Source organism: Neofelis nebulosa, chromosome 3, assembly GCF_028018385.1.
Source record: "Neofelis nebulosa isolate mNeoNeb1 chromosome 3, mNeoNeb1.pri, whole genome shotgun sequence".
Lineage (NCBI taxonomy): Eukaryota > Metazoa > Chordata > Mammalia > Carnivora > Felidae > Neofelis > Neofelis nebulosa.
The window spans coordinates 64,630,308-64,645,708 of NC_080784.1; the positions used below are offsets into that span (position 1 = coordinate 64,630,308).

The window sequence follows — 15,401 nt, forward strand, 5'->3', positions numbered from 1 at the left end:
AGAAGAGGAGAAGATACAAGCAGGGGCCCTAAGCAAGGGATGTGAGAAGGCAGTGACACAGTTTCAAACTAATCTCATGGGACTTACTGTTGGATTGATTGCTTGGGGTTAAGGAATTAGAGAATTCAAAGATGCTTCCAGGGATTTCTGCATTTGTCATTAGTCGAATGGAGGGTCCATGACTGAGCCGTGGAGATGGTTTTCCGATGTGCCAGAGGAGGCTAGTGGTAAATCAAGTGACATTTTTTCATGTTTGAGGGAAAATACTTCCAAAGACCCTGAGGCAGGACAGAGTGTGAGTGGCTGGAGCCAATGCAGTGGGGGAATTGTTGTTGTTCAGTCCTGTACTTCCAGCTCCTATAGTGGTGCCTGGTTACTAACAGTTGCTCAATAAATACTTGTGGTATTTTTTTAAAGTAATTTTTATGCCTAACTTGGAGCTCAAACTTATGACCCTGAGATCAAGAGTCACATGCGCTACCCACTGAGCCAGCTAGGAGCCCCTATTTGTGGTATCTGTTGAGTAATTTGTTAACTATGGAATATACTAATCTTATACACCAAAATCATGGTACATTGCATACCTTGCTAATTGATTTTGTCTTTCTGGTGTGGCTTATTAGGCCAACATCCCCTCTTCTTTACTATAAGGGTTAACTCAGCTCTCAGCTGTCATTGCAACAAAGAAACAGTGAAATCATCACTTCTCTGTCAGTCACTGCCACCTTCCATCTCCGATATAGATCTTATTGATGCAAAGGAGAATGTATTTACCATGTGAGAAAAAAAAAATTTGCATTCATGGACCCACATAGAAACAAAATTCTTTAGGAGTAATATGTAAACCTCATATGATGCACTGAGGAGGACCTGACATCACATATTTAGTATTCCTGCCTCAAATGCTTAACCTGAAACTAAAGAAGAACTAATCAGACAGTCCTGTCTGGACCGTTGAGATCATTTGCAAAATAAGTGGCTTGGGTTCTTCAAAAATGTCAACATTATGAAAGATCATGAGACTGAAGAACTCCTCCAGATTAAAGGATAATAGAAAGAGCAACTAAATGCAATTTATGAACCTATGTTAGGTCCTGGATCAGGAAGAAAAAAAAAAATCTATACAAGGCATTGTTGGGGCAACTCAGGAAATGTGAATAGACACTAAATACTCAATTATAATATAACCTATCATATCTCTGCTAAATTTCCTAATATGGTAACTGAATTGTGGTTAGGTGGGAGCACACCCCCATTCTTATGGCATATCTTTTGAAGTATTTAGCCTCTCAAATGGTTGACAAAAGAAAAATAAAAGTCTGTATAAACAGAGTGATAAAGAAATGGGGCAAAATAAAAAGGAGGCCCCTCTAAATGAAGGGTATACTATGCTCATTATACTCCTAACATTTCTGTGGGGGGAAATCATTGAAAATGAAAAATCTTTTAGGAAGACTGAAAAAAAATCCGAATCTTTCCTTTAATATGGGAAATGTCCTCTTTCCAAAGACAACTGTAAAGGACAGGTAGGTATTAGGAATTTATAATATCGGTGCATTGCTAGCTCTTCTCCTAGAAAACAACATCCAATACATCTTATTTCTTCTGGGTTCATGATTAGGTTTCTGTTTAATGACAAGCAACAGCTTGGTTTCCTTATTACCTAAAATTGTTGGTTTTCCACTTCCACTTCCACATTGGAATATTCTATTGGTATGCAAAATGGGTAGTTGTTTAGAAAATTGCAGTGAAATAGTTTTTGTGCCAGTTATGCATGAATGCCATAAGTAAGCATGCATAACATTGTAATACTTTATTTTTTTAACTGGCTTGTTCAGTCAGAAGAGCATGTGACTCTTGATCTCAGAGTCATGAGTTCGAGCCCCACGTTGGATGTAGAGATTACTTAAAATAAATAAATAAATAAGCTTAAAGACAAAAGGTACAAACTTCCAGTTATGTGATAAGTAAGTCCTGGGGATGTAATGTATATTTTGATGACTATAGTTAACAATAGTGTATTGCATATTTGAAAGTTGCTAAATCACTAAATCGTAAAAATTCTCATCTCACACACACACATTTGTAACTATGTGTACTGACGGATGTTGACTAAAACTTACTATGGTAGGGGCACCTTGGTGGATCAGTGAGTTGAGCATGTGACTCTTGATTTCAGCTCAGGTCATGATCCCAGGGTTATAGGATTGAGCCCTGCATTGGGCTCTGTCCTGAGCATGGAGCCTGCTTAAGATTCTGTCTCTCTCTCTGCCCCTCTCCTTGGTTCATGCTCTAATATAAAAAATAAAATAAATAAAATAATAAAATAAAATAAAATAATCTTACTGTGGTGATTACTTTGCAATATTATATTGTACACCTAAAACAAATACAATGTTAAATGTCAATTATATCTCCATGAAAAGAATATAAAAAGGATGTCTTATTTAAATTGTAAAAAAAAAAAACCATGCAATAATATATATAGGGTCATCTCATCCCATTTATATATATATATATGAAAATAATAATATATATAATTATTATATTATATATTATAATTAATATATAGTCATATAATTAATATATTATGTTATAATCATTATATATAACAATATAAGAAAATATAATAAATATATTATATATCATATTAATATTATATAATATATAATATAACATATACATAATAAAATAAAATAATATATAATTATTATATTATATATTGTATATGTTATAATTAATATATAATTATATGATTGATATATTATATATTATAATTATTATATATAAATATAAGAAAATATAACAAATATAATATATTATTATATTATATATTATATTATATATTATTATATATACATACATATATATTATATGTGTATATAATATATTACAATATTGCATATGCATATGTGTGTATATAATAAATTATGTGTATATATTATATCATTATTAATATATATGTATTATATATTATATACTATATATTAATATGCATGTATTATATATGTCATATATAATATTATATATTATACATATAATAATTCTATATATAATATAATGTTATATATTAATTATAATATAATATATTACATATTAGTAATACATTATAATTAATAATATAATCATTAATAATATATTACTATATATTATTATTATAAATATATATAATACAATATTTTATATATATTTTGGAGGGTGAGAAAATATATTTATATATTTAAATGTATAAATACAAAAGATAGGGGCACCTGGCTGACTCAGTAAGAAAAGCATGGGATCTTGATATCTAGTTTGTGAGTTTGGGTTCCACGTGAGGTCTAGAGATTACTTTAAAATAAAATCTTTAAAAATATAATAAAATAAATTTTATTATATTTTTAAATTTATTCTTTTTTTAAAAAATTGTTTTTATTTTTAAATTTCTTTTTTAATGTTTATTTATTTTTGGCAGAGAGAGACACAGAGCATGAGCGGGGGAGGGGCAGAGAGAGAGAGAGAGAGACACAGAATCTCAAGCAGGCTCCAGGCCCCAAGCTGTCAGCACAGAGCCTGACTCAAACTCACAGACCGCGAGATCATGACCTGAGCCGAAGTCGGACGCTCAACCGACTGAGCCACCCAGAAGCCCCAAAATACTTCTCTCTCTCTTTTTAATGTTTTATTTATTTTTGAGAAAGAGAGAGAGACAGACTGTGAGCGGGGGAGGGGCAGAGAGAGAGGAAGGCACAGAATCCGAAGCAGCCTCCAGGCTCTGAGCCGAAAAAAACTTATTTTTAATGTTTATTTACTTTTGAGAGAGAGAGAAAGACAGAGTGTGAGTTGGGGAGGGGCAGAGAGAGAGAGAGGGCAGCACAGAATCCCAAGGAGGCTCCAGGCTCTGAGCTGTCAGCACAGAGCCTGAGGCAGGGTTTGAACTCACAAACTGGGAGTTCATGACCTGAGCCAAAGACAGGCTCTTAGCTGACCGAGTCACCCAGGTGCACCTTTTTAAATTTATTCTTGAGAGACAGAGAGCAGACATGCATGTGTGTGCGTGGGGGAGGGGCAGAGAGCTAGGGAAACAGAATCCCAAGCAGGATCCAGTCTCCGAGCTTTCAGCACAGAGCCTTAGGTAGGGCTCTAACTCACAAACCGTGAGATCATGACCTGAGCTGAAATCAGGAATAAGATGCTTAACCGACTGAGCCCCTCAAGTGCCCCGTTATTATTTTTTAAGGTTTTATTTTTAAGCAATCTCTACACCGCATAGGGCTGGAAACCACAACCCTGAGATCGTCGCATGCTCCACTGACTGAGCCAGCCAGACACCCCTAAGCCTGTTACTTGTTTTTTCAGTACAAAACGTATAATATATTGGACTTTATTACCCAGAAATCCCGTGTTTGGTTGTCTATGATATACCAGTACTTACCAATAACAGCGTTTCATTTGAAGTGACTGATTTAATCATTTTTCCTGGTTTAACAGCAAATATTATCTAACCACAGGCAGTGAATTCCTGCTGATTTATAATGTACAGAATACTGTGTTCGTGTGAATAAAACTATGTATTTTCCCTACAAAATCATTTTACAAGCACTTCCTATTAATTTCCCCTACTAACCCTTGGAACACTGACATGAGAGACCCATTAAAATTGTAATGCCTGTGTGGGGTAGTGATGGAGTGAGTGCTAAGACCTTCAGAGAGGACCCAGGGTCTGGAGGCAAGAGACAGGGGCAGGGTGTAGGCTGTAATGTAAAGTCGGTCTCACGCTCCTTGGGGAGGAAGTGTGCCAGGGGGCTGCACCCAAAGGCCTCTTCATCGCCCACGTGCGAGGATCAGGATACAGGGTGGCTGTGCTTTTGGGTTCTGAGTAGGACTTGCCTGGGCTGTAACCCCTCTCCATCTCTTAAACTCTCAGGTCCTCAGTTTCCCCATCTCTAAACTGGGGGCCATAACTGCTGTGAGGGTTGTGTGAGATGAAGAAGCATGGTTAGCCTGAGTGGAGGCACACGCCATTTAATTCGCGTCCCAGGCCACGCCTCTTCGAGCACCAGGAATTCCCAGAGCAGGTCCTTTCCCTGGCTCCGCCTCACGATCACCATGGGGGACCTCAATCGCTGTGTGGAGAAAGCCCCTAAGACTCCATCTACATTAGGTGAGGGCCCATGACCTTCAGGACGTACTCCCCCGGGAACCTGTGACTGACGTGGTGGGTAGAGGCGCTGGCCTCAGAACTCGGCGTGCGGCCCGCAAAAGGAGAGTTTGGTTGTTGACTTCAACAACCTGAGGAATTACAGACAGAGGGACTGATGGGCCTGGCTTTCTCACCGGGGCTCCAGCTAATGAAAAAGGCGGTTTTGGCACCACGAGCTTCCGGGGCACAGGCTCAGCCCCTGAGGGTTCTCAGGAGCTGCAGACCTGAGACCTGCTGCCTGCAGAAAGCTCCACAACCCCTCGTCCTGCACAGCGCTTCACACTGTGAAGGGGCCTCCCCCTGGTCCTGGGGACCCGGCAAGGGAACGAACAGTCCTCATTTAAAGTTTCAGATTTCAGTTTCCTCATCAGCAAAAATGGGATTCAATGGCACTGAGAGGATCAAGGGAGGATTTCAAAGGTACAAATGAGATTATGCATATTAACACAGTGCCGCCCATCCGGTCTGACCCAATCACAGGAGATCCCTTCCCCACCAAGCAGCTTTTCTGAATACCCTCATCCCCAGCCTGGCTCTGCCCCACCCCCCGTGGGGGAGGAGCCACCAGTCTTTGGTGGGCCGGGTCCTAGTAGCTCCACCCTCCTCGTGGGGTATATATGCAGAGGTAACACTCGGATGGCACATTGGCTTCAGGCGTCCCTCAAGGAGAAGTCTCTCGACAAGCCTTTACAAACCCTTTACAGACCCGTCCAGAGTCGCCTGCTCCAGGTAAGCGGGGAGTTGAGCCGATATGGGGACGGGGCTGGAGAATGGTAAGAGCTGGAGTCCCCTGACCTCCTCTGTGCAGGACTGGAAATCACACCTTGCAAGGGAACCTAATCTCGTTTGGCTTCTCTTAAAACACATCTCGTTTCTTAGGGTTTCCAGTTTTTCATTGAGCCTCATCCTACATCCCCTAAATGCTTGCTAACAATACAGATACTCACTTCCTGTCCTGTCCTATCCCCTCCTAGAGGTCAAAAAACAGAGACTAATATCTGTGTGTACAAAGTTCCCAGAGGTGCTGGTCTGAAGTCGCGTGTGGAATCCCTTCCAGGATCTCAGTGAGGGGTGGTTTGTGTGTAGGTGGGGAGTGGAAGGGTGAGAGCTATGGGGCCAGGATCTCTGGTATTCAGGTCTTGTATAAACTTGATCTTCCTCAATCTAACCATTTGCTTGCTTACAGATGCTCAGAGAGTATAATCACTCTTGGGTGCCCGTTTGGAGGTTCTAGCAGGTGAGCGCAGCTACTGGTATACCCTTGACTGGAGAATGGTCCTCCTCTATTGGGGAAGGTCATCCTCTTAGACGGAGAGGGCAGCTTCAGGAGGGACACTCATGGAGTGATGAAGGAGGAAGGGGATCCCCACCTAGCCAGCCCGATCAGCCAAATCAACCCCGGCGATCAATGGGGTGATGTATGTTGCAGCCAGATCACCCTCATATCCAGAATATAAGTACTCTTCCACTTCAAAGTCATTCAGTTTTTAAGGGAGACCCGGAACCCTGGCCAATTTTAGTCATTCAACAGCTTTAACCAAGGACTGAGGAGATACTTGGAGATACAGTCATGGTGGGGATAACATGGAAGTTATGGTTCTGTGGGGAATGCAGATCTCCAGAATCTGTTTAAATTTACAAGTCACATAGTTAAAGGGTAAATTCATGATGCTGTCTTTACTGTTCTGTGACATTGTCTTAGGAGAGATGACCCATGAACAAGTCAGGAAGGTTGGATCACAAGAGGAAGTGAGCAATGAATGGAGAGCTGGTGGCAGCACAGCCGACAACTAAGGGATCTGTGTGTACAAAGGTGCTGGGGCCACAAGGAATTCAACCTGCTAGAAAAGGGAGGGCAGGTGACAGCTACAGGAAGTTTGGTGCTAGGAGAAGCTGGAGCTGAGGGAGGAATGTGGCCCTCCAGGTGGGAGCAGCAGTCCTGTAGGACAAGGTCTTGATTAGATCCGTGTGCGTGAAGAGCAGATGGGTGGAGGGTCTAGTGGGTGCTGATAGACTCAGCAGTCAGACATGAGTGTGGACATATCCAGAAGGATGAGGTGTAGCTTTGGTGTAGACGGTTAGTGGTGACAACAGAAGGCGTGTTCTTTGATGATAGGGTCCTGAGTATGGAAAGATCAGAGTATTATTAATTACCATTGGGCACCCTTTTTTTTTTTAATGTTTATTTATTTTGAGAGAGAGAGACAGAGAGTGTGAGCAGAGGAGGGATAGAGAGACACATAGAATCCAAAGCAGGCTCCAGGCTCTGAGCTGTCGGCACAGAGCCCAATGTGAGGCTCAAATCCCCAAACCATTAGATCATGACATGAGCCAAAGTCAGACACTCAACTGATTGAGTCACCCAGGTGGCCCTGGGCACCTTCTATGTGCCAGGTCTGCTGTTAGGAATATTTTCTCCTTCTCCATAAATGCTCTCTGACTTGTCAAAGGTTACATGGTCTCGTGGCTCCACTACCCTCTATTTGCAATCTTTCAAATCTCTGCCAATCTCATGAGGCACAAAGAACAGTCTCTTGTTTTTTATGCTGATGTCTATGGATTGTTAAAATGATCTATTTTGATTTCATGAGTGGCCATTTGCATATATCTCCTTTACCTATTTTTATATGTAGATTATTCATTATGTTTGTTTGAATTACTTGATTTAAGAGCTATTTATATGTTTCAAAAATATTATTTTCTGATTTTCAACCATAGAAAGACATACCCAGCCAAACAAATTGAAAATATGTTTCCATAATTTTCATTGTCTATGGTTTTATTATAATTTTTGCTTTCATTAGACATTCACACAGAAGACTGCATAAGCCTGTAACACCCACATTAAGGATTATTATCAGAACTCCCAGAAACATTTCTAATGTGCTTCCCAATTACTAACTTGTCCCCCCTGCCCAGTTATTTGCACTGTGCTGAGGGCTAACACCATGGTATCATTTTTCTTACACAGGGTCTGTATTATTTTGCACTTGGCTTTTTTTCACACAACATGTCTCTGATATTCATCCAATTTTCAGGGTGAAGAGTCATTACTGCCTTTCCATTGCTGATTAATGATCCATTTGTATGAATACACCACAATTCACTCATGCATTCTAAAGTCAGATTGGAATTATTTCAAGTTTGGACTTGCGAAAAATGTTGTCATGAACCTTCATGTATGTCTTTTGGTGCACATATTTTGAAGACCTTCTGGTTTGTATTTCTGATGGTTACACAGCCTGAGTAGAGTAACTGGGTCCTAAGATACATATATGTTCTAAGTTAGTTGATAATGCAAAAGTTTTATATTTTTTTCTTTTTTTAATGTTTTATTTTTTGAGAGAGAGAGAGAGTGCACAAGCAGGGAAGGGGCAGAGAGAGAGGGGGACAGAGGATCTGTCAGCACAGAGCCCAATGTGGGGCTCAAACTCATGAACTGTGAGATCAGGACCTGAGCCAAAGTCCAATGCTCAACCAACTGCACCACCCAGGTGTCCCTGCAAAAGTTTTCTAAAGTGGTTGTACCAACTTACAGGCTCACAATTTGTGTATGAATGTTTTTATAATAGCACACATCACCAAGACTGTATATCTTAACACTTTGAAATTCATTTTGGGGTCCCTGGCGATCAAGAAAAGATTGTCTTAAACCTATCAGCACTGGACATGATTAAATCAATGGATGTTTTAAGGGGTACGCCATTCATGACTGTTTTAGTATATAACACTTCACTGATACCAATTTAAAGTTCAGAGTATTTGCCAGGACACATCCTCTATGGGGCGCCCTTAACTCCACATTTTCCCCGCAATCCTGAGAGTTGGCTTCAGCCTGTTAGCTTGCATTTCAATGTTTATTTATTTATTTACTTATTTATTTTGACAGAGAGATAGAGAGAGTAGGGGAGGGGCAGAGAGAGAGGGAGACACAGTCTGAAGCATAACCTGCATTCCAGAATCAGTAGCTGCTTCTAAGGAAAAAAATCCATGCCCTCTTCTGAGGATCTTGTTCCTACCAATCATCACTAGTTGGTAGTTCATCAGTGACTTTGGAGGGTCGTTGTGTATACATGTGTGTGTTTCTTACTATTTTCTCACATTGATTTCCTGATCTCCAATTTTATTCTGTGCATTTTGTCAAAATCACAGCTTTCTGACTTGGCAGGGTCCTCAGAGTAAATCTAATCCAGTCCAAACCACTTATGCACACAGTTTGTTGTATCCTGCAACTGAGAAGCTTAAGTGAAAATTAAGTTTTGACATACTATGAGCTCAGTGGTGTGGTTTAAGAAACATCTGTGGTTTAAACCAAAATATACCAGGTTCCTTTATTGTATCTTTGATGATATTGAAATGATTGAAATTGGGATATTTATCCTTATTTACTTGATTCTCTTAGAGATGAGCATGTTATGTACTTCCTCCAGATCCCCCAGATAATGAGTAAGGGGAAATCCCACCCTGGGTGGAGGCTCAATTTTCAAAGCTTTTAACTTTCTGCAGTCCCATGCAGCCCCTCTGTGGTTGATGTGGGTGTAGGTGGAATCCTGGGGGTGGAGAGAAGAATTGATGGCTGCCTCAAATGTGGCAGTGGGCAAGGCCACCAAACAAATGGTAATTTTTGTTACGTGAAACAATGTTTTCTCATCTCTAGGGACAAATCGGCACTTTAAAGTTGTGTCTGCCTTCTGCCCAAGAGAATTGCTGACCTTGGCTTCACATCCCCTGGGCTGCCGAGGACAGCTGCTGCCCAGTTCATCTGTGACCACCTGCAGGTGGTGAACAGAGCTCCTCTGGGCATCTACGACCGCACCTGAGGCCAGTGGCCTCCTAGGACAGCAAGGCTGCCCTCCTTTGACAAAAGGACATCCAGGACAGGAAAGGACAGTAAAATCTGAGGGTGTGTCTGCCTCTCACTGGAGGACTCCCGCAGGGCACCACCTCCAGAAGAGCCACGTCGGTCCAGAAAGACGTTTATCTCGGCCCAATGGCAGCGTCGTCAGCCCTGGCAGGACTCCAGGCACAAGCCAACTGCCCCATCTGTCTGGACTACCTGAGAGACCCCGTCACCACCGAATGTGGGCACAACTTCTGTCGCTGCTGCATCCGGCAATCCTGGGCTGATGTCAGCGACAGCTTCCCTTGCCCCGTCTGCCGCCACCCAGGCCGAGAGAGGCACTTGAGGAGCAACGCCCAGCTGGGAAGGGTGATCGACGTCGCCAAGCTCCTCCACATCAGCGGGAGCAAGAGGGAGAGGCGGGACGAGAGGCATCTGTGCGAGAAGCACAACCGGGTCCTGACCCTCTTCTGTGAGCAGGACCTACAGGTGTTGTGTCCCGCGTGCGTGCGGCCCCCTGACCACCGGGGCCGCCGGGTGAGGCCCGCGGAGGAGGCCGCCTCCCAGCACAGGCAAAGGCTCGGCAGTTACGTGGAGCCCCTGAAGAGGCAGCTGGCAGTCGTGCAGCAGCTGGTAGCCACCCAAGACAGGAGACTCTCAGAGCTGGGAGAGCAGGTGCAATGCCACAGACAGAAGTTAGCCTCTGAGTTTGAGCACCTGAACCGGTCTGTAGACCGGCAGCAAGAGGCAGTTCTGTCGGGGCTGGCCGAAGAGGAGAAGGACATTCAGCAGAAACTCTGTGCAAACATAACGGCGTTTTCAGACCACGTTTCCACCCTCCGAGGTCTCCTGAAGGAGGTGGCCGAGAGGAGTGTGATGTCAGAGGTGAAACTGCTGACGGACCTCGGGGGTGTCCGTGCCCGGTGTGAGCACCAGGAGCCCCCAGCTCTCTACTCTTTCCAGTTAAGGAGAGAAGGCTGCGGTCTCCCCCCGCAGTACTTGGCTCTGCAGAAGATCACACAGAGGTTCCGACGAGAAGTTACCCTGGATCCCGAAACAGCACATCCTCATCTGCTTGTGTCTGAGGATAGGACGTCTGTGACATTCGTGAGGGAAAGGCCAAGCGTCCCTCAGCATCCGAAGAGACTTCTGACGGATCCCGTCGTCCTGGGTTCCGAGGGCTTCGACGGGGGCCGACGCTACTGGGAGGTGCAGCTGGGTGACAAGAGCGAGTGGGCCGTGGGGGTCTGTGAGGACCCCCTCTCCTGGAAGGGACAGCGGCCCCTGTCAGGACAGAACAGACGCTGGACAGTTCAGCTGCAGGATGGTGCCTATGTGGCACAAGGGGCTGTTCCTGTCACTCTTGTGTTGAAGGAAAAGCCCAGAGGGGTGGGCGTTTATCTGGACTGTGAGTTGGGGGAGATTTCCTTTTACAGTTTGAACGACAGGTCTCACATCCATTCGTTCACCCATGCGTTTTCTCAAGTACTAAAGCCTTACTTGTGTGTGGGGCGGGACCCTAAACCTCTTACCATCTGTGCGGTAAGGGATCTTGAAGGATGAATTGAGAGTGGGCTTCATTCTCTTTCTGTAATTTATGGACAGTACTTAGAATATTGGACAAGTATTAGTAAGTCTGGTACCAACGTTTTTTTTTTTTTAATACTTTTATGACTTCAACACATTTTTTAATTTTGTTTTCTCTCTCTCTTTTTTTTTTTTTTCCACTTTGTTTCAATAGCAACAGAGATGTGGGAACTAACAGAGATGTGGAGATTAACTGTTTCTGGAATTCTAAGATCAGAGTGTATACATTGTAATTTTACAGCTCCAATAGATTTTTTGTATATGTATATTTACATATATTCCACATTTTGTATACATTTATTATGTGGTGCTATACATAAGTACCTTTTATATTCCAGGCAGGAGAGAAGATAAAATTATAGGGAGATGACACTCAGTGGGTCTGTCTTGTTTCTGCATGGGAATTAGGAACTGATTGCTCCAAATTATACGTTCAAGGATGTTTTTATGGGGAACAGCCTTGGAAGATAGAGATGGTGTCTCTATCCAGACTGTTAGGACTCACTCCTCTCTCCTCCTTTTCCCTATACCTGGGAAAGCTGAAGAGAAAGCCCAAGTGCTCCATCCTTGGGTGCAGGTGGGAAGTTCAAACCAAGCAAGCCCCTCATAGTGCCAGAACCTTCACATCAATGCCATCCAGTAACCACAAGAAACCCCTAAGCTAATCTCTTTCCATTGCACCCTCAAGTCATATTGGACCTACTCGGGTAACCATCATGCTGTTCTCCCCTAAACCTAATTATATGAGTAATAAACTTCTTCAAATCTTTCTGCTGTGTGTGGCATCATCAGTCCCAACAGTGAACAAAATTTTGGTTGAGGGTCTACTCTGACTATACAACTTGGTGTTAACATTGGGTGTTCTGAGCAGACTTTGGGAGATGTTGAGCGACACCTTCAGGGAAGTTTCTCCACTTTTTCTTTGGTGCTGCTGCCAAAGCAATCATGCACTTTGAGCATTTATGCTTTTACTTGCAGATCAGCCCACCTTTAATGTTGTCTCTTCCAAGGAAAGGCTCTAGAATCTAAGTCAAAAAGAAAGAAGGAAGGAAAAACTGGATTTAGGGAAAGGAACCAAAACACTAGAACAGAGGTTCATTCATAATTTGACCTAATTGACAAATCAAGAGTTAGTTACTACAAGAATCTACAGAAGAAAAAGAATAAAAGGGTGAGATTCTATTTTGTGCTTCCTTAACTTAGATGCTGATTTAGTGGGATCCCACTAAATTCAGACATGGTACCCCCTATAACATTAGTGATGTTATTGAACATAAAATAGACATCAAAGAGGTATGTCTCATCTTAGCTGTCAGAACAGTTGCCTGGCCTAAATTCACAGCACACATTTTCCTAAAATGCCCAAGAGGAGGCATAGATGAGATAATCCAGGGAGTAATAAATTAAAATTAAATCAAATCACTGGCACTTACAAATTGGCTTTACAGAATGGACCCTAATAAATGCCCCCACCCATAGTTAAAATAGACAATATGACTAAATGTTAGTTAAAACTGGGCATTCAAGAACTGAAATACATTATTGAAGATCTACGTAGAGTAGATGTTATCCTTACTGTTTCTCTGTTTAACGGGGAAACTTCCTGTCTTAACTTAAAGAATGGATGGCATCTCACTACAACCTTAATGCTGTGGTCCTACCCAGTGTTGTCATAATTGCTGATTCCATCCAATCGACAACTGGTAAATACCTAGCTGTTACACATTTGGCCAATATATTAGGTTCAGGGTTTATTTCAACAGCTTCCCAGCCATAACTTTTACCTCCAAAGGGATTTCATATACCTCTATCCGGCAATTCTAGGTAACTCAACAGCTTTGCCTTGACATACAACTTTGAGGGCAAGATTTTTACTACATTCAACTTTCTCTAAGGTTATGATTTACACTTATGACGTACTCCTCCTGAGATCTGTTGGACTACAACCTTGTTTAATCTCCTGAAAGTTACTTGCAACTGAGGTCACCTCTATCCCTGATGCTGCCAAGACGTAGCTATTGACCCTCTCAAAATGCACAACATGAAAACAAGCCCAACATCTTTTAGGCCTTTTTAGGTTCTGGAGGCAACTTATTCCTCATTTATAAATTTTGCTTAAGGCCATTTTTATTGTTACTTGCAAATCAGCCCGCCTTTAAGGAGGCTACTTCCAAAGAAGGCTGTAGAATCTGTCTACATAGGAATATATTAGGCATTCCTATTAGTGCCCCCAGAAACTCCTTTCATGCTTCCTGGAGACTCTGGAGCAGCGTGATAGCCATAAGTTGCCCCTGGGCTCTCGATGCAGGATGCTTAGTTATATGCTGTAAACCATTGTTAGGCACATTCAGACGATCTAGCTTTATGATGGTGTGAAAGCGATACACAGTCAATAGAAACTGTAGTTTAAATTTTGAATTTTGATCTTTTCCTGGGCCAGCAACATGTGGTCTGACACTCTCTCCTGATGCTGGGCAGCAGCCACAAGCTGCAGCTCCCAGTCAGCCACGTGACCATGAGGATAAGAAGCAATACATTTGTAACCATTCTATTTTTTGGCACGCCTGGGTGGCTCAGTTGGTTAAGCGTCTGACTCCTGATTTTGGCTCTTGTCATGATCTCACTATTCATGGGATCAAGCCAACAGTGCGGAGCCTACTCGGGATTCTCTCTCTACCTCTCTCCCTGCTCCTCCTCTGCTCATGCTCTCTTAAAATAAATAAACATTAAAAAAAATTCTGGTTTTCACTTTCAGTACAGTATTCAAGGAGATATTCTTTTTTTAAAGAACTTTTTAAAAAATTTATTTTATTTTATCATTTTTTTAATTGTATTTGGTGAGATAGAGAGCATGAGTGAGTGAGGGGCAGAGAGAGAGAATCCCACTAGGGACAGAGAGAAAGAGAAAGAGAGGGGCTTGAGCTCATCACCTGAAGCAGGGCTTGAGCTCACCCAATTCAGGGCTCAAACTCATGAGCCGTGAGATCATGACCTGAGCCGAAGTCTGATGCTTAACTGACTGCGCCACTCAGGTGCCCCTGCAATGAGATATCCAACACTTTATTATAAAATAGGCTTTGTAATCTATAAAAGAGATGATTTTGTCATCTATAAAATAGATGACTTTGCCGAATTGTAGGCTAATATAAGTGTTCTGAGCATATTTAACATAGACTAGACTAAGCTGTGGTGTTTGGTAGGTTATTTTACAGTAGTATTACTTACAATATTTTCCATTTTTGATGGGTTTATTGAAAAATGACCCCATTGTGAGTCAAGGAAGCTTCATGCTGAGACCTCCTGGAAATAGAGGCTCTCACAGGCCCTGAACCTAAGCCTTCAATACCCACCTGCCCAATATGCCTTGAATCATGGGTGCAGCACCCCACTCATCCAGCATAGCTACTGAGGCCTTGATACAGGATGAGCTGGACTTGGGCCCTCCGGCATATGCCCCCTGCCCTCCCCATTCTAAATCTGTTGCCATATGCTATGAAGAAGGTACATGTAAGTGCATGGTTTGTTTATGTTTTTCAACTATCACAAGGCAGTCGGTTTCCATCCCTCTTTTTCTATAATTATCTATGTATTAGTCTGTTTGGGCTAGTGTAACAAAATACTATAGACAGGATGGCTGAAACAACAAAACCTTATTCTCTCATAGTTCTTTATTTTCTCACATGAAAATAAATGAGTTCGAGCCCCGCGTCGGGCTCTGGGCTGACGGCCCAGAGCCTGGAGCCTGCTTCCGATTCTGTGTCTCCCTCTCTCTCTGCCCCTCCCCCGTTCATG

The 15,401-nt window shown here is 42.4% G+C and overlaps 1 protein-coding gene across 1 annotated transcript; it reads left to right on the forward strand.

Annotated features, from left to right (window-relative positions):
* The first annotated feature begins 10,172 nt into the window (after nt 1-10,172).
* LOC131507989 (tripartite motif-containing protein 75-like) lies at nt 10,173-11,585 on the forward strand. Its single transcript, XM_058723309.1, has one exon. It carries the CDS (start codon nt 10,173-10,175, stop codon nt 11,583-11,585), a length of 1,413 nt encoding a protein of 470 aa, XP_058579292.1.
* Nucleotides 11,586-15,401: the final 3,816 nt, after the last annotated feature.

What these genes read in the sequence shown, in the direction of transcription:
- LOC131507989 (XM_058723309.1), top strand. Translation starts at nt 10,173, where the DNA reads ATGGCAGCGTCGTCAGCCCTGGCAGGACTCCAGGCACAAGCCAACTGC.